At 35.6% G+C, this 26,413-nt stretch overlaps 4 protein-coding genes across 5 annotated transcripts; 1 reads left to right on the top strand and 3 right to left on the bottom strand.

The window, feature by feature from the left end:
* Positions 1-10: 10 nt before the first annotated feature.
* LOC110705479 (tryptophan--tRNA ligase, cytoplasmic-like) lies at positions 11-8,701 on the bottom strand. 2 transcript variants are annotated; one of them, XM_021883359.1, is made up of 13 exons: positions 8,511-8,701; positions 6,529-6,776; positions 6,324-6,443; positions 5,431-5,616; positions 5,235-5,286; positions 5,078-5,143; positions 4,635-4,721; positions 3,712-3,804; positions 2,533-2,613; positions 1,839-1,910; positions 1,254-1,322; positions 1,027-1,137; positions 11-283 (listed from the first exon to the last, which is right to left on the bottom strand). In XM_021883359.1, exons 2-13 carry the CDS (start codon positions 6,753-6,755, stop codon positions 233-235), a joined length of 1,215 nt encoding a protein of 404 aa, XP_021739051.1. In that variant the 5' UTR covers positions 6,756-6,776; positions 8,511-8,701; the 3' UTR covers positions 11-232. The 2 variants fall into 2 exon arrangements, with proteins under 2 accessions (XP_021739051.1, XP_021739050.1); XM_021883358.1 differs by having other exon boundaries at positions 6,529-6,813.
* A 549-nt stretch (positions 8,702-9,250) lies between these two features.
* On the bottom strand, positions 9,251-10,219 carry LOC110705828. The gene is made up of 2 exons (XM_021883761.1): positions 10,021-10,219; positions 9,251-9,783 (listed from the first exon to the last, which is right to left on the bottom strand). The coding sequence occupies exons 1-2, from the start codon at positions 10,217-10,219 to the stop codon at positions 9,251-9,253; spliced, it is 732 nt and encodes a 243-aa protein (XP_021739453.1).
* Positions 10,220-11,516: 1,297 nt separating this feature from the next.
* Positions 11,517-12,554, bottom strand: LOC110705830 (glutathione S-transferase T3-like). The gene has a single exon (XM_021883762.1). It carries the CDS (start codon positions 12,552-12,554, stop codon positions 11,517-11,519), a length of 1,038 nt encoding a protein of 345 aa, XP_021739454.1.
* A 10,463-nt stretch (positions 12,555-23,017) lies between these two features.
* LOC110705480 lies at positions 23,018-26,413 on the top strand. The gene is made up of 3 exons (XM_021883360.1): positions 23,018-23,403; positions 25,061-25,219; positions 25,691-26,413. Exons 1-3 carry the CDS (start codon positions 23,131-23,133, stop codon positions 26,045-26,047), a joined length of 789 nt encoding a protein of 262 aa, XP_021739052.1. The 5' UTR covers positions 23,018-23,130; the 3' UTR covers positions 26,048-26,413.

The following is a 26,413-nucleotide window of genomic DNA, read 5'->3' on the forward strand; positions in this document are numbered from 1 at the left end:
AAACACTGGGTTCAATGATTTCCCCAACACAATCCATTGAATCAACTGTTTAACGACACTACATGGTTGCCAACATGTATTGGATTTCAGAGCTTCAAAATTGATGTATATGTACGACTACAATTAGTCCAAAAATCCTTCGATTTTGAATGACTGCATAAATAAACGTTCTAAACCAGTAACCATTGCAAAATTTCACACTTGTATCATAAATTCCATTGGTTTCCCCCCATTAGTCAAACATGTGAGGAAGAGGCCTTGCGGCCATGAAAGCATCCACCATCTGGAAGTCAAAAGAGCTGTGTTAGAAAAGGATAATTTGACTATTACACAGGCTTGTTGTAAAACAAGCAACTAGTAAATCCAAGCAGACATAAGCTGACAATTTTAAAGGAGATCTTATTAGAAGTAACCAGAAATCCGAGTACAGGGTTAGTGGGATCAAGAATGACCACAGAATTTCATGATTACCTATTGGATCAACAATTTTCCCAAGTCATACAACATATTAACCATTTAACCCTTTTATCACCCCAGTTCTTCTTGTTTATATGTTTGAGGGTAGTGTTACACAGGTAGGAGTCCAAGGGAACAAGGACAACCATGAACTCCACAAGTCATCATGTACAGAATTAACTACAGGTGTTTTATTTTAAAACAAGGAGCAGACTCCACACCCATACAGGCATACGATGACTAAAGTTGCTTTTCTACACTAGAAGATCTTGTGGAGATGTATTTGGTTATTATTGACTTTTCACCATTATAGAAAGAATGGTCAAGTTAAAACTATAATATACATTTTATAACTGCTAGTGGAACTCAGATTAATTTCTATATATCGAAAAGCACAGCAAATAATAAGTCATCACCTGCATTACACTGTTTCTGCAGTGCTGTTTTCAGAACAATCAACATTACAGAAATTTCACCCAAAAAAAAAATTAAAAAATAAAAAAAAAAACATTACAGGAAAACCTCCCTAACAATTCAGATTAGAAGGTAAATTCCGCATAAAAAGCTCACCTCATCAGTTACAGCGGCCCGAGCTCGTTGATGTCTTTCAACCATCTCTGATAAAACATCAATGAGCCGTTTCTTTACCTCACCTGTCAGCATCCTTCCAGCACCATATTCCTGGAGGAATAAAGCTTAGCATTTTCTCGGGAGGAAGAAGAAATATGATGATAAAAAGTGGAAATCACAATTGTAAAAGTATCTAGATACATGGACCAATGTGATGATTATCTTACTGTTTTAACATGCTCAAGCTCAGCATCATCCTCCAAGAAAAATCCCAGATACTTGACTGGTATGTCTACCTGATTAACAATGAGAGCAATATTATATATTAGAGCTAGAACAAAGACTCAGATTCACCATCACATATAACATTGTCTAGTTTTAAAATTACTCTTCACCCTGCCATTACATCGAACAAATATACAGACAAGGAAAGAGGACACCAACAGAGAGCAAAAAATTTGTTTGAACAACAAAATAGAATGAGCACATACTCCTTTAAATAAAAACATAAAAGGCGGTACAGTAAAAGAAAAAAGGAATACTGTATGCCATTCTTCTAGGTACATGGATGCAGCAATGGCCTACAATAATAAGACATGTTGTACTGTTGGATTAAGAATAGCTACCAAAAACAGAATTGGCGATTAAAAAGATGAAAGTAACATCATTGTACTCCACGGCACTACTTTCATCACCAAATACATCATGGTTTCCCAAAATAGCTACTGAAGAACCTTTTCAGCTTCTAGCACAGGTCACAAATCCGATACAGTAAGCGACTAAACGCAACAGAAAAATAAACAGCGAAGTACCTCTAGATTAGCTCCATACTTTCTGTGATTTTCTATAGAATCTTGCCCGCCAGAAAAAGCATATCGATTCACCTGCAGCAGCAAAAGAGAGTCTAACGATCAAAAAATAAAGCAGATGAAATAGTGCTAAAGCTTAGCACTTAGCAACATAGGATAGCCATGCATAAGCTCCTTTAGAGATTATAGATATACTTAACCAGGAAGAACTTAAACACTACTACCCCTTCCCTACAAAATAGTTTTGGATACCTCATCCTTGAATAATAGACCACATTTCTAAAATAAGCCATGCGAAAATATTGTCTACATGATATAGTAAGTAATTAAATTTAAATGAAATGAAGGATTTCTGTGGCATTTTAACTCAATTTCATACAAAAATGACCCTGGTCAAATGTACCCTATTATTAGGAAAAAGGAGAGTACTAGTTTATTCGGAATTTTTAGACATAAGATTCAATGTATTTAGTCCTGATAACTCTTTTTTAAATCAAATTCCCTACACCTATGAAACATCTTATAACTCTGTTATCCAACTGCTCAAGGTGATAAATAGTCGCATATATTCCTCCTAAACAATGGGGAATGCCTTCATCTCTTAGATATTTATAAAGTTACAGCTTAGTTTGACATATTATTCAGTCAGTGCCCCAGAAAGATTTACGAGGTAGTGGCTGAGGAGTAAATTACAAACCTTATTTTTGATGTCTTTTGCAGTATCAGTCACATATATGGCAGAATTAGGATCACTTCCAGACATTTTTCCAGCCTCGCCCTGCAATATTCAAAGCATTTGAAGAGTTTCTCATTTCAAGCATGAAGTCTTATTCATAACAAATAATCCTGCAAAGTAACATCTTCTTTTTTTTTTGGATGGGAAGAGAAGTAACACGAAATAGGTATGGAGAAATACAACTAATAAACATGTATAAGCTTTGGCTAATGAGAAGAAAACATATATAACATTCCACAGCTATGTATACAAATTACAAATACAGTAGAAATATGACTTTACCCAATTTGCATTTAAGAAAAGCATAAATTTTTAACACATAAATTCCCACAACTTCAGACAGGTGCTCCAAGGAGCCCCGACCTACCATCCAAACGACCTAGAGACAGTAATACAGTGGAGCTGTATGATTCGTGCTAGATAGGTGAACAATCATACAACTAAAATAAAACAAACTATCATACTATTGAAAAAGCACAGTAATACATGGTATCATATACTCCCTCATCATTGTTAAGTTTTCACTTGATACCTTAAAGTCCATGTTCTTATTTTACATAATATCATGTTTGGCAAAAAAAAAAAAAAAAAAAAAAAAAAAAAAAAAAAAAAAAAAAACCTCTTTTATTCTTCCTTACACCATCAGGTTGGTCCACTAAATCTATTGAGTAACATCCATGTTTCTAAACAACATTCTCTGTTCTATCCAAAAAGTCAAAAGGGACCAACTTTCCACCAGCTCCCACTATAGTGCAAAAGAGCTTAATGGAACGCAGGGAGTATCATGGTGCTACTGCTAATATAAGAATACATTCTAATAGACCTTATAATCAGAGACCAAATAGAACAGAAATTAGCAAGGCAAGTTGTTTCTATGCATAATAATAAGGATATTTTTAGCCAAAGTAATACCAAATTATTTTTTTCCTAGGAACAAGACATTTAAATTAAGTAATAAATCATCCGCCATTCTCAATAATTCTCACCATAAGAGAAACTAATTCATATTTCATCAGAATGACTACAAACATTAGCATGATACAATGAATTAAATCGCTTCAAATCCTACATTCCCCAAACATCATGACCATAAACTCCTCAAAAAGCACAAGACATGATCATATCATGTGTCAAAATTACCTGAAGTGCAGGAAAGAAGGAAGACTCGATCAATGCAGGTTTTTGATATCCTATCCGAGGAGCAACATCTCTTGCCATTCTGAAGTAAGGATCCTGGAAAATGACAAAATGGAAAGCAGGACAAATTTGTCTCAGCAGAGAACTAGAGAAGAAGAGGTAATAAGAATAGACACTTTCAAGGCCCAACCTAAGAAGACGATCTGCAACATAAACAATCAGACCTGGTAACAGAGCGTTATAGGTTAATCGCTAGTAAGGGAAAGCAAACATGAGGATCAGGGAGAGGATCTCCGTTATCAGGTGTTAATTTCAGATGACAGAGGGACTGGAACGAAAACCTTAATAAAAGTAAAGCAATCTTGACAGGCCTTTCTCTAGTCTGGACCTAGAAAAGCAAAGTCCGATCTAAGAGACATACCAGGGACCTCGCAACTCTGCACCAAGGTCTTAACAGTACAGTGCCCCTGACCCCTGTTCAAACACTAAGCAAATCAAGACCTGGGCTTGACATCGTTCAGGACTCAAAAAAATAGCCCAGACATTCACTCACTCTCCACACACACACACACACACACACACACACCTCTTCAATAAGAAAAAGCAAAAGGGTGGAAAATTCAGAAGAGGATAACACTGATGAAATTGCCAAAATGTCCTAACCCGAAGTTCAAACCCAATCTTTCAAAAAAAAAAAAGGTTGAAACCCATCATGACCTGATCATAAATTCAGCTTAAATCTAACATCATGCTGGAATTTTAGTCAATGCTCAACAAGACAAAAATTACAAGATTTGAGGCCCAATGCAAATCAACGTAAGCAACCAATCAAAACAAGCAAACCAGTAAAAGCAGAATGAACGATATTTCAAAATTATAAAAATAAAAAAGAAACTTTATGTTAAGACCAGGTAAAAAGAATCAACCTGGTCAATTGCACAAGGAATCAAACACCGAACATTATCTTGGCCAGCAAACAGGTGAGGGAATGAACTGGAAAAGGCAGGAGCTGCCTGCACCCACAAAAAGTATCAGAAGCTAAAATCAATCAATAAAAAAATTCAAATGATTTGCTATATAAGAAACGAATGCAGGAGACAGTTTAAAATAGCTCATTTCACTCCAAAATTCTAATTAGAGCTCATCCTAATTACCCAATATTGGATATCATTCACAATGGCACAGCGTAGAGGGGCCAGTTGACAGTGCATCAACTCGACCATTTTAACCAACAAGTATAAAGGAAATCAAAGCAGATCAATAAAAGAGTATGACCATGATAACACGGCTCTGAATGGCAAGAGCCAATGAGACAGTATGAAAAAATCAAGAAACAATTGCCAAGACTTAAATTGACAGCAGAGAGTACCTCAGTTGTTGGAAAAAATACTTTGCCAATGTGATCTTCATTAGTAAAACCAAATATACCAAAAACCTGCCATAACCATCCAAAATCAGCTCATGAAATTCATAATCTGTGATAATTAAACATCTGCAAATAAGTCCAATCATAAAGCAAAATCTACCTTGTTTAGTGTGACACACTTGGCAATTTTGATCATATTCTGATAGAACTTTCTGTACAAGAAGTTGGATTTAGTGCGAATTGCATTGGAAAAAATATATCACTACCTAATTTATAAGTCTCCCAAATAGACTAAATTGATCCAAGATGCAATAAGAATATTTATTACTTCCAAGTAAGATCAATGAAATACACACCCACCAACAAAGTTAAAGTCGGTAAAAATGAATGTTCTGGACACGTCAAACCCACAAGCAATAATATCCTTCGCATTTTCACGTGCAAGTCTAATACTCTCTTCCACGGACAAGTTTTTCCACATGCATTTCTCATCATCTGTTAATTGGATCACCAAGGGCACCTTAAAAGCATCCTGTAGATACCTGTACCCTTCAAGTATTAGTAATTTTAATGTGCCAAAAAGAGAGCAATAATGTGACAAATACTAGGACTCATGCTAACAGTTGCCTTGCTCTAAAAAGAAGATTTACATAAAAATCAACAAAGAGCCTCAGTTCTTTTTTTTTCTTTCAAAAAAAAAAAAGAGCCTCAGTTCTATTTAACACTGATCTACAAAAAAATCAAGATATATCAAATAAACCGTAAACATAATGGTTGGTTATGCACTGTAGATTAACATTTTCTGCAAACTTTTAATTGTGTACGGCAAAATCAAGACCTACATTAACATTGAGAGAAAAGATAATTATTCCCTACTCCTTCCCCATTCCAACTAGACTACAATCAATCCGCAATAAAGAATTAAGTTCACCTAAAACAGAAGTACAAATAAATTACATAAACTTCTACACCTCAAGGCAACAATGTAGCACTAATTTTACACAAATACTACAATAAGCCCAATTCAGTCACCTTAAATTAATGAAAGACTCTCATAGCATGACATAAACTTAAATAATTTATTCACCTAAAATTCCTTTAAAATTTCATCACAAATATTAAATCAGCTCATAATTCATCACCAAAAAGTTAAATTTCAACTATACAACGATTTCAGGAAAAAATTATGCTATCAAACACAGAAACTATAATTTTTACTAAAACTAGAAAAGGAGAGAGAAAATAGTACTTTGTGAACATGAAAGGTACCAAATGCCCCAAATGCAGCGCTTCGGAGGAAGGTCCTCGACCAGTATACAAGTAAAACTTCTCCCCTCTTTCATATGCATCAAGTATTTCACTCAAATCACTGCAAAATCAGGAAATTAATCAAACACCAAAAATCAGAAAATTAATCAGCAAAATTGAAGAAATATAAAGAGAGAAAGAAAGACCGGTGAGCAAAGAAGACGCCACGGCGGAGGAAGACGTGAGCAGGACGACCAGTGAGGCGTTCAACACGTTCAATAAGAGTAGAATCAAGACGTTGGCAGCCAAACTGGTCGATTAGTTTATCATAGTCAATTTTGCCGCCTTCTTTGGCGGATACTTCCCATGGAGTCACTACTTGTCCATTTTCTTCGTCTCCTTTTACCTCCATCTTCTCACCATCATTTTCCATTGAAAATGCTTAAGCTTTCCACTGCCAAATCCAAGAATCTTGCTTACAAATACGAAATCTTCAAACAAAAACAATGAAATCAAATAGCCTAATCCAAAATACATATCAAAATTCAAAACTACTTATTCCAGTCTGCACTTATGCAAATACAATAACATAAAATAAATTACACTTGAACCCAATAAGTCTTCATGTTTTGAAATCAATATACATATACTTCCTTTGTTCTCGAAAATTTGTAACTTTCCCTAATTTCTAAGTTTCAGATTAATAACTACATACCCATTTTGGTTAATTAATTCTAATATTCAACGATTTTACCTTTTACATACCCATTTTGGTTAGGGAGGTACTAAATGCAGGTATAGTTTTACCTAAATGCAGGATAATATAATTTACAACAACTTTTATCTTTCCAATAATACCCTTTTTTCTCTAGTGAAAAAAAAAATAAAATAAAAATAACCCTTCTTTTAACCTGCTACATTTCACCTTGATAACTATTTAATCAGCCATAACTCCATATCAATTAACTTGTAAATCATATCTCATAAGTTTTAAGCATTCATCCACGGTTAGATGGAAGATGATGAACCTTATTATGATAAATTTGGTATTATTAAGGTTGACAATGACGTACGACGATTTAGCAATTCCGTATTAGATTTCTGATGCCATAGGTATCCCACCGCTAAACCATTCTGGGACCTTAAATGAACTACCATAAAATATTTCTGGGGCCTTCCTCTTACTGTCGGCTCTGATTTCCAGGCCTCTTCATAGCTTACCGGCATAAATTAATAAGGCCCTTTAATTGATTATTTAGCTAAAACTAACCTTGACCATAATGTCAGAACACAATGAAGGAGAACTTTCTGGCAAGAACCTATCATGGTTGATGATTTTTAAGATATTCAACCTCATAATATTCATTAATATAGACCATAAAGTCAGATTCATTCATATCATTGATTAACAATTCCAACCTCAAAGATCCATTGATTCTCATTGCTTCTATTCTACACCTTTGATCTTCCGATCAGAATTATCAAACTCATGAAAATGTGGTGAGAATTCAGCAATGGGGAAGCTGAAGAGATTTTAATTGTGTTGGATTATAAAAGGGTATTATAGTCTTTAGTGAGTTTAATTGTCAATTTATAAATCCTGCATTTAGGTTATTTTATACTGCATTTAGTACTTCTGTTTTAGTTAATTAATTCTAATATTTAAAGATATTAAATTTACATTATGAACTACTCGTAGTTTAATTTTGTAAATTCAAATTCATACATTTCCATCCCTGAGCCATGTTACAAGGAGAAAAGATCCATTTTCATAGTACTTTCCTTGAACCAATTGTTTGTAAGTTTTTTTGGATTTTTTATTTTTATTTTGAAAATGGCTGAAATCAAATTAATTAAAATGGCTGAAAATGGCTGAATTCAAATTAATTAAAATGGCTCGATTAGGGCCCAAAAAATAATGTAGGTCATTAACAACCAAATTTGACTCAATTACGAATCAAATTAAGCTTAAAAAATTCACATAAAATACTTCTGGATTAAGTATATCAATCTAAATTAAACACAGTAAAATCCTAGAAACAAAAGCATTCATTGTACCATTTCATAGCTTCAGTAATTATAAACAATACTTCACGAACCCCTCCTAATTTGAACCCTAAATTGACAATACTGAAAATTAAATCAATGATAGTTTGATTAAACCCTAGATTATGAAAAACGATCTTACCTCAGAAGCTGCTTCAATGGAGGATAGAGAGTGGGAGAGTGCTGAGCAGCGTGAAAGTGAGAATCGAGGGAAATTAAATTGAATGAAAGAAGATTAATGGGAGCCATATAATGTCAACCGTCTGATCTAAATAATATCAACAGTCTTTATTTTTTTAAAAGTTTCTTTTTTTTTTTTTTGGTGTTTTTTGTTTTTACTTTTAAGGGCAATTTGAGGCAATTGGATACTTAGAGCATTCGAGCATTTTTCCACTTCCTCATTCTCTCTCTACTCACTTTCTCTCTCCTCTTAGCATTTTGGTGGTCATATTTTTATCCCACCAATCATTAAAAAAATTTCCTCACCATTCTCTCTCCTACTTTATTCAATATCCCACCAATATTTTTCTCTCTATACACATCACCATATTCATATTTATTATTTTTTGTTTAATGAAGTTACACTAATATAAATTATATTTTTGAACAATTTAAATCTAATTATATTAAACTAATTATGTAAATAATAATTAGTAAAATTATAACGAACAATTAACCGATCAATCAACCACGTAGGAAATTACTCATTTATTTTTAAATTTAAAATAACATAAGAAAGATAGATATTATAAGACTACATAAAATTATAGTCTTACAAATACATTATGTTTTAATTTTTATCGTACGACTACATTTTCTTATTTTAGAAACCATATTAATCAACGACATAACCTAAAAAAATCTTAACGACATTCTAATTGTTTATTCATCATTAGAACCATATTTTTTCCAAATGTGCTCTACTAAATCCGCTTTTAAAGAAACATGAGTTTCTCTATCACGTAGGGAAGTTCTTCTCTGAACATACGTGTCAAAATCAACGTTAGGAGGTCGGCCAACATTGAATTCAAAAGGCTCGTTATTGTTCACTGTGGCACTTGTACTTGGTCTTAAACTTTGTGGTCGATCTTCTTCATAGTACCTTCTCAAAACTTCGGCTCGAGTGTAGTTTTGTCGTTCATCTTCAACAATCATGTTATGCATAATGATACAAGCTTTCATTATGTCACACAAAATGTCTTCGTCAAACGCAAGTGAGGGTTGTCGTAGTATGGCAAACCTTGCTTGTAAAACTCCGAAAGCTCGTTCAACGTCCTTTCGAGCTGCAGCTTGTTTATCAGCAAATAATTTGTCCTTGCGAAGTTGAGGAAGTGTTATACCTTGAATGAAGGTAGCCCATCTTGGGTAAATATCGTCTGCTAAGTAATAGCCCAAGTTGTATTCATGGTCGTTCACTGAAAAATTAATTGGAGAAGCCCGACCTTGCAGATAATCATCAAATACCGGAGACCGGTAAAGGACATTTAGATCATTACAAGATCCAGGGATTCCAAAGAATGCATGTCAAATCCATAAATCTTGATCTGCAACAGCTTCCAGAATGAGGGTTGCATTCTTACTTCGGCCTGCGTATTGTGCTTTCCAAGCCATAGGACAATTTATCCACTCCCAATGCATGCAGTCAATGTTACCTATCATGCCAGGAAAACCACGCATTTCATTTTGATGCAAGATTCTCCTTAAATCTTCATATGTGGGACTTCTTAGGTAGTTAGCTTCAAAATGTGTTATAACCCCTTGACAGAAATGTTGCAAAGCCTTCTTAGTGGTTGTTTGACCAAGGCGTAGATATTCATCCACGGCATCTGGAGCGGTACCATATGCCAACATTCTTATCGCAGCGGTGCATTTCTGCAACGGTGATAACCCAAGCCTTCCAGCTGCATTTCTACGCTGCTGGAAGAATTTATCCCCTCAACCACCTTGTTCATAATCCGACAGAACAAAGGTCGTTGCATTCGAAATCTACGCCGAAATTGTTTGTTGTTGTACACTGAATTATTCGCAAAGTAGTCGTTATACAACTGCATATGGCCCTTTTCCCTATCTCTCCTATCTGTATCCCCTCTAGGCTCTGGGACACTTTCTATTTCAGTCACAGGTTGTGGTTGTGGTTCACGAAGCATCATAGTTGGTAGGTGGTTTGTGACAAATTTGTCAACTAGTTGATCAAATTCCGCATATTGATCAGAATCAGATGAACTAGAGGTTGAGCTAATGGAAAACATTGTATTTCTTTGTTAATTTTGAAAATTTAATTTGGATGAGTTTACTTGTGGACAGATAAATGCACAAGTATATATAACATTGCACTCCTAGACTGGTCAAAAAAATTGAATGACCATTCAACCCAATAATACAAACTACATACTGACATGTTACATGACTACTATTCAAAAAATTGAATCGTCGAAAAATTGGATGACCTTTCAACCCAAATGAGACATGACTACTCAATGCATAATAAGACAAGTATTAAAAATGAGACATTATTACTCAATGCATAATAACACAAGTATTAAGAAGCATTGGATAAAAATACATTGTTTGTTAACAAAATTGTTTGAAATATCGGTAACACTGTCATAATTATTGTGCAATATATTGGTTACGGAGCATTGTATAAAATTATTATCAGATTTTACGGTTTTATTGTCATAGGGATGGGTGTTATAGTCATATTGTCATAAACAATGACAATTTTTTTCTTAAACAATGAATTAAATTTGTAAGCATACATATTATTCGGATATAAGGTAACATAAGATTGGTAAATCAATACTGAAACAAAATTAAATATGAACTTAGCATAATATTGAAATACAAATTGTATTTAACACAATACTAAAATACATATTGAACTTAAACTTAACACACCATTGAAATACAACTTAAACTTAACATATTACTAAAATAAACATAAAATTAAAAATACGACCACAATACATATAAACCTAATCGAATCTCCGACCATGGACTAGTTGAAGTAACTCTTCCTTGTATACCTCTTCAGAGGGAGTTAGTGGTGTAGGCTTAGCTAATAGAGATTGTAGCATATCAAAATTCATCTTCTTCTATGCTAATTCAACTTGTTTTTGCTTTCTCTTTTCCTTTTCCCTGTCAAGGTCTAACTTTTGTTGTCGTAGATTTGCCTCTTTTCTCTAACTTCAGTACATGCCTTCATTTGTTCACCAATGTTGAAAAATGCACTCTCAGAAACCACTGCTTTGCCCTTGTTACGCTTGGCCTTTGTTTTTTTCACACCGTCAGGTCGTGGTAGACCTTCTGAAGAATATCCATGAGTAGAGATTTCACCTTCAGCCCTGGACCTTTTCCCACTTCCACTACTATCTTCTTCATCATCTGGCCCACATGTCTTTCTTTCCTCCTTCGATAAACCCCATCTAAGCTTTGTCCTCCACTTTGGGTCTTTGTTAACCATTTCAACACCATGGGGAAAAGCAAAATTATGTTGGGGATTAGTGGATATATAAAACAACTTATATGAATTTTTAATTCGGTCAGCTTCGTTATAACCACTTCCAATTTCTGGAAGTTTACCAGCTTCCTCATAGCAAGAACTCCACTGTAGCAAACCAGCTGCCATTCTTCTCCAATGTGTCTCCAAACTCTTCATCGGTCTTAGCGGTAATATATGAGGCTTCTCCGCTTGAGCTAGACTATAATCCGCATGTACTTTTCGCCACAGCTCAGATGCTTTTTGGCTCGTGCCAACAAGTGCATCTTCACTTAATTTTAAATACAACCCAATTAGAACTTCATCCTCTGCAACTGACCAAATGCGACTCGCCTTAGCAAGTGGTTGGTTGGTCGGAATTCTAGGATGTGGTGCAGGGTATTGAGGTGTCTCTGGAACATTTTCTTCTTGGCTCTCATCGTATTGAGAGTTGCTACCTTCATAAGCAGGAGATCTTTGTTGATCATAATAAGCGTTTTCAGTAGGATTTGCTTGAGGTGTTTGTTGATCATAGTAAGTGTTTTCAGTAGAAAATTGTGAAGGTGTTTGTTGTTGTGAAGGATTTTGCAAAGATGTATTTCCTAATCTTTGTAGGAAAACTTGAAAATTGGGATTGGTTATAAAATCGTCACCCAAATCAGAAAAATGTTGAGACATTTGAGAGAAATTAGGGTTGTTGGGATCCATTAGAACAAAATAGCAACAATAATTAGTATAAAAATAGTAACACGGTTTTTTAAATAATAATTATTGAAACAGCAATAAAAAATATGATAGAGCAATCAAATAAAAAATTTATTTTTTAAAAATACAAATTACAAATTACTAATAATAATAATAATAATAATAATAATAAATAATACTTATAATAATAATTGTTTAGTAGAATTGAGAGAAAATGAAATATAGAGAACTTTTGTGATTTTTGAAAGTATATCAAAATATATCAAAATGGATCTCTATTTATAGAGAAAATAATTTTATGACCGTTGGTAATTTTTTTTTTAAAAAAAAAAATTGATTTACATTACAAAAACTTGCCTTTTAAATTATAACAGTTGTTGCAACGGATACAATTTTCTGATTGACTTTTACCACTCACCCGGACGCGTGTCAGCTTTCCATTTGCTGATCTGACACGCCCATGTCAGCATGTATTACAATTTTTTTTTTACTTCCTACCCCTCAAAACGATGTGTTTTGATAGTGGGTTCTTCTTTGACCCACCCAAAACACATCATTTTGGAGGTGGACAAAGTAAAAAAAAACAGCTGCTGGTTTTCTTTGGTGTGGGGCCCGTATGTTATTGTTCATCCTTTTTTTTGCTCATAGGATGAGCAAATTACGTTTTGCTCATGAGTTAATTTCTAAATGCTCACTAATGTTGTTTGGGGGTATTTTATGTCCTTCGGGAGAGTTACAATTTCCTAGCAGACTTCCTTCTTACGCCTGTACCTGCACAAGTAACGGAGACTCCGGATGGGGGTGGGAGTTCCGCCTCCGAAGATTAAGTTAGTATCTTTTCGAAGTGGAATAAGAACAATAAAAGCTTCTCGGTTCGAGAGCGTTTCAGTAGGTTTGGGCTTTGTTTGTTTTTTCTGTGGTTGCAATTAATGTGTGTTTTTTATAAATGAGGTCTACCCTTACTATTTATAGTAAGGGAGAACTGTACCTCAATTAGGGTATAAGGGACACGTGTCGCAAAGGGATTGGGCCTTTGCAGACCGTTGAAAGATTGACACGTGTCAAGCCTTTATTGGGCCACGTGTCTTAGGGTATTTTCACCCTAAACAGATGTAGTTCATTTTTTTTGCTTTTTGCTCATAAAATTTGCTCATGAGCATTTTTTTGCTCATTGTGGTGAATGCTCTCATAGGATGAGCAAATTACGTTTTGCTCATGAGCTAATTTCTAAATGCTCACTGATGTAGTTCATTTTTTTTTGCTTTTTTCTCATAAAATTTGCTCATGAGCAATTTTTTGCTCATTGTGGTGAATGCTCTTAGGCCTTTAATTCGCCTTATATTTGCTGATCTGAATGTCAAATTTGATCAAACTTTAACTTTAAATATATGCTAATCTATACGAAAAAAATATATTAAGTATAGTCTTGTTAGATTCGTAATAATGTGTATATTATTAATGACTGATTTTTAGAAATTTTTTCATTACGAAATTAAAGTTATTTAGCGATAAAAAACTGCACATAAAACGATTATCTGATTTGAAATTATTTTTTCTGATCTGATCTGATCTGAATGTAAAAATAAGGTGAACTAAACAAGGCCTTATTCATGGATCTTTTATCAAAATAACTACTTTAACTTCTTTTAAAAAAAAGACTAATTTAACAATTTTTTTTTTTTGACAGCTATTACAAAGGGTAACACTAGACCCCAAAAGCAAGAGTACCTACAGACAAACAATGAAAATTGGGTAAAAGAGAATTGATTTTGTGAAGTATCACTCTATCTTCTTGGCAACCTGAAAAATGGCCTTGCAGCCACTTAGTAATCTGCTTCTCCTGGCAACAGATATGAAGGTGCCATAGCTTGTCCTTCAGAGCGGCCAAAAGACCACTGTTTATAGCTGCAAACAGACTGCCAAAACCATATCCCTGTGTAGGGAATAATTTCAAGCCTTTAAAATCCCACTAGCTCGAACCCCACTGTGATCATACACTAAAGTACGGTGGCGTCCAAAAGGGAAGAAGATAGAGCAAAAGAGTCGCCAACAAGTTTTTTAAGGAACTTGTAAACCGTTCACGAGGTGAAGGTCACACCCCTTAACGATCCAAGAGATCGTCAACTCCATAAGGTCATGAACCAAATAAGGGTTCGGGGATGAAGGTACAAATCCAACCTAAAAGAGATTGAACCTGCCCTAATAATAGGCCTCAACTTTATTCTGATCGTATTCATGTGCGCTTTCTGATTAACATGCAATTAATAGGATTAACCCTAAACCTGTTTATCTATGTTGGTTGAATTTAATGCACAAATAAATCTATTATTGGCGATCACTTGAAATTATAATCAAATTAACCCTAACAAGATTATTAAATATCTTATTAAGCGTGATTACAAGTACCAAATTCCCTTTAAACATGCATAAAAGGTGTGATCAAGCAATAACAATAAATATCAAGCAACATAATAATCATCATGAATTAAATAATCATCATCATAATAATAATAATAATAATAATAATAATAATAATAATAATAATAATAATAATAATAATAATAATCATAATCATGTTCATATTAATATTAAAGCATAATAAAAATAGCAAGATCCTAGGCATGATACTAACAAGATTAATAACAAACCCTAGCATGTCACTAAGCAATAAAAATCAAATCTTTAGCCCTAACATGATACTAACAATCATAAATATTAGGAAGAACATATGAAGCATCACAACAATCATATTTAATATTAAAATTACCCTAGACATGATACTAGGAATATCATAATAACAATGTAAACATGATTTCTACATCATAATATCAATTAATCAATTAGAGTACTTACTTTGATGCCTCGTACCTCTTTCTAATAACAAAATACACACGTTAGTAACTTCAAGGAAAATAATAAACAAACAATCAAATTAAATAATTGAAATAGAGATTTGGGACCAAACCCTCAGAAATTAAACCCTTTCACGTCTAGGGAGAAGACAACTTCGAATATGGCTAGGTGTTTCTAGATCTTGTGAATGCGGAATTTTGTATGAAAAGCAAAGTAAGAATGAATTGAATGTTTAAAGAATGCTAAAGAATTAATGATTGTTGAGAATGATGGACGATGAGAATTGGTGATGAATGATAGATGTAGATCATTGAAAACGGAGTTTTTAATACGATATTTATAGAGAAAATCAGCCAAAAAAGAATAATTTAACAAAACAGAGTCTGACGCTCCCGAAACAGCTGGCGCCAACCCTGGCTAGCTGGCACCAGCACTAGCGCCAGGCGCCAAGGCCTGGGGTTAGGCGCCAAGCCTGATACCAACGCGTTTTCGAAAATCCGATAAGTTTACTGTACTGGAGGATAAAATAATATAATTTCCTCAAAAATGCTATTCGATTTTGATTAAACTCTGAAAAGTCAACAAAAGTCAATTTATCAATGCTAATTGAATTAGGAATGAAAATAACCTTCTAGAATAATCTAGAAGACTAAAACCATTCCTAATTGCATTAGGAATGATAAATCATATTAGGCCCTCCCCAAGATCATTGGGCCGTACATAAAGCTCAAACCGGGCCCAGTTTGGTAAATTGGTCATAACTTCCTCAATATTCATCGAAATTGGGCTTATAATATATCGTTGGAAAGGTCTTTGCAAGCCCCATCCATATACACTACTATTGGACCCATATCATGGACCAACCAAACTGGATTGGATGTTTTCTTAAAATAAGTTTTCAAAAACAGAAAGAAAAGAAAAGAAAATAAAACTTTCCGCAACACTAGACCTTTCCACACTTTCATTTCATTCGATTATGATTCAACGTGAAAGGTACTCATCACTGGGTTTGGTTTTGGGGAGACACAAATGGGTGTCTACACCCTGATAAGAGTCATTACCCTGGCAGCTGCTATCCGACTTCAAGATCCAGTACCATTCTCTTTGCTTCCCTTTCTGTCCTCTTTTATGCACTTCCAGGCTGACTGTTTTGCAAAAACCTGTTCCAGCAATCAGATTGTCATTATGTTTATGCTCACCTTGAATATTCTGAGTGTTCCTGTATAAAGAGTTAAACCTCGGGGGGGCATCATTATATTGAGAAACTGAGGTGACATTGCAATCCTCACTGGCATCTAGCTTCTTCGGTGGCATGACTACTCTACTCTCCATTCTCTTGATGACAGACCATGGATTGGGCTTCGTGTTCTTGAAAATTCTCTGATTTCTAGCTTCCCAAATACTTTCCAAACCTGCTAAGAAAAGTAAGTAGCTTCTCTCCATGCTCTCATTCTTCCTACTAAGAATTCTTTGCCAATTTTGTATCCATTCAGCAATCGGGATATTCAGCTGGAAGGCTACATTAATCCCTAGTTGGCAGCCTTTCCAAACATGACTGGCAAAAGAACAGTCCCTAAACAAATGCTCAAGAGTTTCAGTCTGCAAAGATTTCTGATCTTCACTATCATAGCACAACAGACAGTGATGTTTATCACCCAAACCTCTCTTTTTCCTTTCACTTCCCACAGGTAAGGCATTTTTAAAAATTTTCCACATGAAAGTTTTCTGTTTTAGAGTGCCCATGTGCCTCCAGAATTGTTTCCAATTTGGTTTGTTCGAATTCCCTAAGTGCTGACTCAAGATTAAAGTGTTTTTTGAGTCAAAAAGCATCTTATAACCACTCTTGACTGTGTAGTTTCCACTCTTGTTTCCTTTCCAAACGATTATGTCTTCACAACCAGGGTCCGTTAAAGGAAGGTTTTGAATATTTTTCACAGTCTCATCAGAGAAAAGCAGGGTACACTTAGCTAAATCCCAACTTCCTGACCCTTCCTTAAGACTGCTAACTCTATCAGTTGAGAGAGTTTCTTGATTCTTCTAGACAGGAGGTAGTCCATTTATCCAGGGATGGTGAATTTTTGCATGGCACCCATCACCTATAGCCATACACACCCATGTTTAAGAATCTGCAACCCCCATTTCACTCCATTCCAGCCCCAAGACCCAATTTTCCTATTTTCCCAGGCACCATCAAAGAGAGTAGTTTTGTTGATTCCATATTTCAGGCTAAACACCTTGCTAATTAGAGAGTTATTTTCATGAATGATGCGCCACCCTTGTTTAGCAAGGAGGGCTTGGTTGAAAAACCGAGCATCCAAGATACCTAGGCCCCCTTTTTCTCTAATTTGAGTTAGATGAGCCCATTTCTTCCAATATATTCCTTTACCAGATTTATTCCCCAACCACCAGAACTTGGCAACTATACTATTGATCTTTTTAAGGATACTAACAGGGCACTTGAAAACATAAAACACATAAGTACCCAAGCTAGATAAAACAGACTTTATGAGGGTGAGCCTACTAGCATGGGAGAGGAAGAGAGAGTTCCAGGCATTTAATCTCTCCTTCACTCTATCTACTAAGCTACCAAAAATCTGTTGCTTGTTAACCCCAAAATCTGCTGGGATGCCAAGATAAATTCCAAACTTATTGCTCTTTTTAATTCCAAGGATATCACTATATTTATTTGATTCAATTTCATTCATGTTGGGGCTAGAAATAAGCACAGACTTGTCCTGGTTAATAACCTAACCTGAGGCCCTGCAGTAGCTATCAAGCACTTCTCTCAAAGTCTTAACACTTTTATCCTTACCTTGCAAGAAGAAAACTGAATCATCTACAAAGAATAGGTGACTGATCTTTGGAGCTTTATGGGCCACATTAATCCCAACAATGTTTCCTTTTTCTTCCTGTAAATTAATCAAACCGGACAATCCTTCCATACAAAGGATAAATAATTACGGGGAAAGGGCATCCCCTTGACGCAGACCACATTTGGGATTAAATTTTTTATGAGGTGAGCCATTGATAATAACAGAAAAGGTAACCGAGCTCACACAGTTCATAATTGTTCTAATCATAAGATCCGGCAGGCCAAATTTATATAAGACTTCTTCAAGAAAATCCCACCTTATTCTATCAAAAGCCTTACTCATGTCTGTTTTAATGGCTATCTTGACTTTAGCACCCTTCTTGTTTTTTCTGATATTTTTCAGTAGTTCGTGTGCTGTTAGAATGTTATCTGAAATAACTCTACTCGGGATGAAAGCATTTTGGAAATTGCCAACCAAGTAGTTTAAAACTCTTTTTAATTTGTTGGTAATGCATTTTGAGATAATTTTATATGTGACGTTACAGAGCCCAATCGGTCTCAATTTATCCATAGTTTCAGGGCTATCACACTTAGGAATCAAGGCTATATTAGTGTGATTAAATTCCTTCAAAATATTACCTGATTTAAGAGCTGGTTGAACAGCTTCAATCACATCGTCCTCCATCCAATTCCAGTTCTTTTGATAGAACCCAGCTAGAATTCCATCCGGTCCCGGGGCTTTCCATGGTTTCATGGCAAATAGAGCATTTTTTATTTCCCTTCTCGTGTATGGCTGTGAGAGTAGATCACGCTGATCCTCAGAAAGCCTTTTGGTGATGCCTTTGATTCCTTTATCAATTTCATTCTTTCTGTCAGCTTGTGAAACCACCTCACCCCCTCCATAAATTCCCTTGAAGTATGCTGTCGCAATGTCTGCGATATCCTTTTCTTCAAAAACCCAGTTGTCATGTTCATCTTTTATTGCATCCAATTTATTTCTTGCTTCCCTTCCTTTCACAAAATTGAAGAAAAATCTAGAGCAGGTATCTCCAGAATAATTCCAGTTAATTTTCGCCCTCTGTCTCCAATAAATAGCGATATTCTTTGAATATTCTTCCAACCGGCTGCTGATTTTTTTGAACTCCACATCGTCCCCTTCATTCTCTAAAAGCAGTTGTGCTTCTAATAAATCCTTTTCAAATTTATCCCAATCCCCATTCCACTCCTCTCTTTTGTAGAGTGTCCATTTTTTAATTTCTAATTTTGCTTTTTGAGCTTTTCTTGCCAATCTATACATAGGGGAACCTCTTTATTCAGAGCACCAACCAACTTGCGCGGCATTAAGACAGTCACTATACTCAAGGCTCCAATGCTCTAACTTATAAATCCTGTTCTTCTTCTTTTTTGCAGGTTTAGTTTGGAAAATAATTGGGGCATGGTCAGAGATTTGTATGGGCTTGTGGATGATATGCGCGTGAGGGAACTTAGTTAACCAAGTTGGTTTGGCGTAGCCTTTGTCTAATCGTTCTAAGACTAGGGCGTCACCTTCCCTACCGTTTGACCAAGTGAATTTTGGTCCCTCGTAGACTAAGTCGTGCAAGTTATTTAGACCTTTCCATTCATTGAAAAAATTTGCATCCCGTATGGGAGTAGATTTGTTACCTAATTTATCTAGTTGGGAATCGATTTGATTAAAGTCTCCTACTAGGGTAATTGGTAAGTTGAGCTCCGGATTTGTCCATTGGTTGAGACAATTCCAAAATTCTTCCCTATGGGAAGTACTAGGCTCACCATACACCAAAATTAATCTCCATTTTCCATTAATACGATCATTGATATCAACTACAAGGAAATTGACGCAAATGAAAATAACATCAAATAAATTCCTATCCTTCCATCCTAACCATAAACCCCCACTTCTACCACTAGGATTGACACCTTTATAAAAATTAAAACCTAGGCTTCTTAAACGATTAAAAACCAAGTCCGAATTACTTTTAGTTTCCGAGAGAAAGACAAAATCCGGTTCAAAAGACCTAACAAGTCTTTTAAGAATAGGAATTATCGGGGTTGTTGGGCTTTTAATTCCCTGACAATTCCAAATTAAACCGATCACTGCGCTAGAGGTGGTTGATTTGGGTCAACCACCGCAATCCCATCACCTTCGTAAGTTAAGATCAGGATGGATTTAAAGGCTAAGGAGGATCACGGCCCAGGCCCAAGCTTGTAAGAAGATGAAGGCCCTTATGCTGCAGAGTTACTTCCAGAACACACACTTTTCCCCTTTTTCTTTTTCCTCACTAGGTGTGAATCAGCATCATCCTCTACATCTTCTATAAATTGGAGCGAGGCAAGATCTAAATCTGAAATAGCTTTCCTTTTTAAGGGGCAATTTCCTTGCTTGTTACGCCTCTTGCTCTTACCCTTTTTGAACCGTCTGCGGCGCTCCAATCTTCCCCTTCGATCTTTCTGGCCCCTACCTGGTAAAAATTAAGGCACTATCAGACATGGTCTCTGATGGTTGAACCTTTTCAATCTCCCTTGTTGTTTCGATTTCCAAAGTTAATTTTTCGATTCGAGGTTGCACTTGTGTTTGCTGATTTGCCAATTCTTTGACGCTGTTCTCCTCTGGTAATTCTTCTTCAGCGACTTCGACTTGTTGTTCCCCTAGCCATGGACTCATCGGATCCCCAGGGATTTGTCCATTTGGGAAAGCGTCGTTATCCTCGTTTCCTAAATAATCCATCGGATCAGAAATCGGAGACTTGGGCTCTCTAATTTCCACCGCCCTAGGTTGATTTTGTGAGTCAAATTCGATGAAAAAACGCTGGTTGAAGCCTGCGTTATCTATCCTTCGTTCAGCAACCTCATCATTTAGTTCCACTCGAGATTGAATGGCAGAACTCATAAGCAGATCGAAGCGCAGGCTTTCTATATCAGGCCCATACCTAGGAACCACACTATGTGATCCCCTTCTCCCAGCAACATCAGCATTATTGTGATTTTCAGTCGGAATTGATGCTGCCACGACAGCAGCGATGTAGGGGTCTGCACCACCATCCCTGCTCTGTGTCACCTCTACCATCCCAGCATTCCTTGGTTCTGTGCCCTGATCCTCTGTTTCCATACCATCGTCTGTATTTTGCTGGTTTGGTTGCTGGGGTTCGTTTACTTGATTCACAACTGGACCTCTGAATGGCACTCCCCTGCCGTTAAATCGAGTCCCCGGAGTAACAGTTCTTCCCCCATTCTGAATTCCCAGGTTTTAATTACAAAATTATTACAAAATAAATATTTATCTACAATACTTCCTCTGTTCTTTTTTACTTGACCTGTTTCTTTTATCACGTTTGCCAATGCAAAACTTTAACAATCAATAACTTAAATTCTCCAAAAGTAAAAATTATAAAAGTTATATATTATGATAGTACTTATTGAGACAAATCCAAAAAGATCAGATCATACATGAATATATTTTTTCGTTACATATTATTCATAAAATACGGTCAAAGGAGGGGTGGTGAATAGTGTAAAAATCAAAGCAGGTCAAGTAATAAAGAACGGAGGAAGTATTTTTTTAGATAGTTGTAGAAAGTAAACAGTACGAAGTAAATATCAAATTGAAACGAGGGAATTACATGTAATAGATTAAACCTTTCTTATCATAGTTTGTATTTGATTACTCATTAGGACATTGCCTTATGTTTCCGAGCCATTCCATCAACGGTCAGCTCTTTTCAGAGTTGATACCAAATTAACACCATAGAAATTCTTCAAAGCTACACACCATGAGTGTATCGACTATCCAACCTCCTCAAATTAGAAGCATCTTTTCTTCTACTTATTGTGTACCCTTTACTTCCATTCTTAACACAAATTTTGACTTATTATTAACATATTTGCTATGTTTTTACTTCTATTCTATAAATATTAAAAATGCATCAAAGTCATATGGAATAAATTGTGAGTTATACCTAGCAATAAATCCAATAATAAGCCATACAAGTGCCTATTTTGATTGACTGAATTGAGTTGAATTGAACTGAACTTATTAGAGCTAAACTGAACTGAAAATTTTGTGAGAAAAGGAAATTAAGATCTGAATATTTTATGAGAAAAGGAAATTAAAAATGAAATGAATTTATTGGAGCTGAACTGAACTGAAAATAAGATGAAAAGAACAGGCCCTAAGTTCACATATGAGACATGGATTTTCTCGTTTCGAGGATGCCCAGGTTACTCACATAGAGTAACAAAATGTGCTACTCAACTGACATTATTGTAATTATTAACCTTTGTATTTAAAAACGACCGAAAAAAGAGAGTGGAGCAACGGGACGTTTGGAATGTGGGAATGGGAGTTTGGGGATTAGAATGTGGGAATGAGATTGGGAATTGATTGTTGGGAATATATAAAAATATGACAATACTTTGTTTGGATAGTGGATGAGAATAGATGGGGAATAAATAACAAAAATACAAAATTACCCTTACTAATCTTTCTCCTCCATTTTGTTCGTTAATGACAAAAATGTCAATTTCCACTCATTCCCATTCCCACCCATTTATTACCTACCCTCCCTAGGTAATAAAATGGTGAGAATTCACCCCATTTATTCCCAATCTCATTCCCTTCTTTAATCCCAATTCCACTTAACAAACAAGATATTTTGTTTTATTTGGGATTAAAATTCTCATTCCCACACCTCAATTCCCATTTACGAAACACCCGTATCTAGAAACGGAAGGAGTAAATTTAAAAAGGTTTTTTATATGTCATTTTTCCTTTTAAATGTCCAATATTGGTAATTTGATACCATCCATGATGATTTCATTCTGATGTTAAAGCTCACAAAATTTCTCCAGTACTGAAAAAAAACTGATTCACCCCCAAACCAGAGGAGAGAGAAAGACATGGAAGTTCAAATAGTGGAGGGCAGCGGCAGCGGAAGAGGCGGAGCAGCGTACACATTGAAACCAAATCGATACAGCAACGAAGACATACTTTTCTGTATTGATATTGACAACGAAAGTATGGTTGAAATGAAGAACACTGGCCCAAATGGACGACCCATTACTCGACTTGATTCTATCAAACAATCCATTCTCTTATTCATCCATGCCAAACTCACCATTAATCCCAATCATCGTTTCGCCTTCGCTTCTCTTGCTAAATCTGCTTCTTGGGTGATTTTCTAATCTTGTTCTTCTTTTCTAAAATCAATTTTTGGTTAGAATTTGATTAATTGTACAATTGTTTGGTGATTGAGTGTTATACCCAGATGGGGTGGTTGGTTTGATGTTTCTTGATTGTGTTTTTTGGATTGATTGAGGGTTTTTGAGAATTTTGATTTCTGGGCGTTGAATTGCTGTTGTTTTTGTTGTCCAAATCGGAGATTTTGATACTTTTATGGTGATCAAAAATGTTTTTGCTTTGAGGTATTATATATGTTTGTAATGGTGTATAGATACATAGAGAGAGGCACAGAGGACAATGGTGTAGACGGGATTCGATTGACCCCCATTACTCTATATCTATACCTAAGCTAGCTGACATTAACTCTTAGTTTGATGGAAAAGGGATGTTTGTTTGTGTTCTCACTTCTCTTGTGAGATATTTTGGTTTTTTGATTGCTCAATGTTGACAATGTATGTTGATATATTGTTACCTGGAATAGTGAAGTGATGGGAGATGATCAAACTTGGACTCCTTCATAATGGTCTTCAAAAATTGTACTGGTTGGGAAGTAGTATGAGCATGGATTGACTTTGAAATGAGTAGATTATAGGCAACTTGACTTAGGATGTCGGGTTATTCAAGTTGTGATTAGAGGCACAGGATATAGTTGGAAGTGGCTTTGTTTTAGATGCTGTTATATAAGTTCTCTGCTTAATAGTTTTGCTAGTTTGTCTTATCGAATAAAGATGGCTGATTGAGTGCAAATTGATTGGTTGTTGACAGATTTTGTTCGTAAGTTAGCTCTATGCAATTGATATATTTATCTTTTTCCTTAAAAATTCTACCTTCTCCATTGTGGAAATTTGTGTTCGAATCAGATTGATACATATGTTGTCTTTAGCGGGTTATGTTAGACCTTATGCTACTGTTCTTAGCTATGCTTTGCTAAATACCTCAACTTGATGATTGTCCTTATTCTCATTTGTGAGTCAATAATGCTTGATACTTTCTATGGGGCTTCATTTGGAACACTAGAAATGTAATTGAGTGCAGTGTGCATGAGATAGATGAAGCCTCACTTATCTATCGCTTGACATTGCTGTGTTCAGCTCCTCTCTTGAATCATTTCTCGGCTCAAAAGGGATGGGCATGGCCTTATTGCTTTCATTTATTGAGAAGTGAACCTGAGATTAATTGTTATCCCTTCAGTTTATGTCTAAGCCAGTAAGCACGAGCAAGCTGTGAAATTAGTTGTTTCTCAGTTAGGTCTCAACTTGTAATTACTTTGATGACAACCTCTGCTGAATAAAGAATGGCTTTATGGTTGGAGTATTAAGAAGGTTCCTGTGGGATATTTGCATGTTTCACTTCCTTATAAAAGCTGTAGCAGCTATGATTGATTGGTTGACTGGGTTTATGCCGTAGTAGTTGAGAGAGTCAATGATAATAAATTATAACTATCAATCTAATGATATACCCTTTGGGATTGTTTTAGTTCTCCTTCAGCTTGGCATTAACTTATGCAAGTCTAATAGAACAAATACCAATTTTTGCCATGCCTCTTGCATTCTCTTTTTCTTATGGATGGAGTGGGTTTGGGGTTTCATTCAGCTTTAAGGGTGTTATTTAAAAGTTAAATTTACCTGTCGTTTTCTGTTTCTGAAGGTACGAAAGGAGTTCACAAGTGAAGTTGATTCTGCAATCGCTGCATTTCGAGGGTTGTCTGTGAGCTCATCAGGAGGTCAGGCAGACCTTTCCCAGTTATTTCGAGTTGCTGCTCATGAAGCAAAAAAATCTCGGTCTCAAAGTCGAATATTAAGAGTGGTAAGTGAGTTCAGTTATTAACCATTGAATTTCGTACAGTGTACTGTTCATGAATTTGAAATGTTTGGTCATGTAATTGCTTGTCAGAAACCTTTGCTGATTGATTGTGCAGATAAACGTGAATCATAGTTAAGACTTCCACCTAAATTGTCACTTTTGATTTTGAATTATTAACTACCCATGTTGCATTTGACCTAGTTTTCTGGATTATTTTGGGTGCTTGTGTTATTGCATGCTGGAGTTGGTATAATTTTATGTTTACTAAACCAAGATGGGTTTTATATGCTTTGGCTGCTTCATAACCTTTTTTTCTGCCTTCTCTCTTTCAAACTTGGAAAGGTCTCAAAACTTTGACATAACCTATTGGCTTTTTGGGAAACTCAGAGGGTTTTAGACTTCTAGCACATCATTTGTTTAGACTCTGTCCGCAACTTGTCTAACTCATCTTCAAACCCCTCGGCATGCCTTTAGATCTTGCTGTATTGCCGTTCATCTGTGCAACCACAATTTCAGTGGCCTATTGACCAAAAGCTCTTCACTCTGGATGTAATTTACCTTCATGACAAGCCAGGACCGGAGAATTGCCCCCAAAAAGTTTATGATGCTCTTGTAGAAGCCCTTGAACAAGTTACTGAATATGAGGGCTACATCTTTGAAAGTGGTCAGGGCCTTCAACGCGTTCTTTTCCGTCACATGTGCTTGTTGTTGTCACACCCTCAGCAGCGTTGCTTGCAAGATGACCTTGATTTACCCATGTCACTGACTAAGAAATTGCCGACAGCTGATGGTGCTCAGGCTGAAGATACCATCACTGTGTCCAGCCAATGACAATATCGATTGACTAGGTAGTTCGGGCATTCAACCGATGTTTTGAATATTTGTTGTAGTTGTCATCTTCAGACATTGTATCGTAGATAAAAAGAGACAGCTGCTGCTTTTCTAATTTTCATGTACTAAGTTATCTAGGCTTCCCTGTCTCTGTTTCTAAGTTGGCACTATGTAAATTCTGGAGCTTTTAACTGATGGCTTTTTATTGATGAAGTTCAGCAAGTGTAAAGTGTAATGTTTAGTAACTTCAAATGATGTGCATTAGTATATTTCTAAGTGACTCTGTATGATGTATTGCTGTTGGTTGGTTGTTCTTGTGAGTGAATTAAACTTGCTATTAACTTCAAATGATGTGCATTATATTTC

This window comes from Chenopodium quinoa, unplaced genomic scaffold (genome assembly GCF_001683475.1).
Source record: "Chenopodium quinoa cultivar QQ74 unplaced genomic scaffold, ASM168347v1, whole genome shotgun sequence".
Taxonomy (NCBI): domain Eukaryota; kingdom Viridiplantae; phylum Streptophyta; class Magnoliopsida; order Caryophyllales; family Amaranthaceae; genus Chenopodium; species Chenopodium quinoa.

Bases quoted from the DNA above. Each gene is read 5' to 3' on its own strand.
- LOC110705479 (XM_021883359.1), bottom strand. From the start codon at position 6,755: ATGGAAAATGATGGTGAGAAGATGGAGGTAAAAGGAGACGAAGAAAAT. The intron at 1,911-2,532 runs GTTTGTAATTTA...TTGCTGCTGCAG, and splicing joins CAAAAGACATCAAAAATAAG to GTGAATCGATATGCTTTTTC. The intron at 1,323-1,838 runs GTACTTCGCTGT...ATTGTTAATCAG, and splicing joins AGTATGGAGCTAATCTAGAG to GTAGACATACCAGTCAAGTA.
- LOC110705828 (XM_021883761.1), bottom strand. From the start codon at position 10,219: ATGTTGGCATATGGTACCGCTCCAGATGCCGTGGATGAATATCTACGC. The intron at 9,784-10,020 runs GTAACATTGACT...TTAATTTTTCAG, and splicing joins TGGTTTTCCTGGCATGATAG to TGAACGACCATGAATACAAC.
- LOC110705830 (XM_021883762.1), bottom strand. From the start codon at position 12,554: ATGGATCCCAACAACCCTAATTTCTCTCAAATGTCTCAACATTTTTCT.
- LOC110705480 (XM_021883360.1), top strand. From the start codon at position 23,131: ATGGAAGTTCAAATAGTGGAGGGCAGCGGCAGCGGAAGAGGCGGAGCA. The intron at 23,404-25,060 runs GTGATTTTCTAA...CTGTTTCTGAAG, and splicing joins TTGCTAAATCTGCTTCTTGG to GTACGAAAGGAGTTCACAAG. The intron at 25,220-25,690 runs GTAAGTGAGTTC...GCATGCCTTTAG, and splicing joins AAAGTCGAATATTAAGAGTG to ATCTTGCTGTATTGCCGTTC.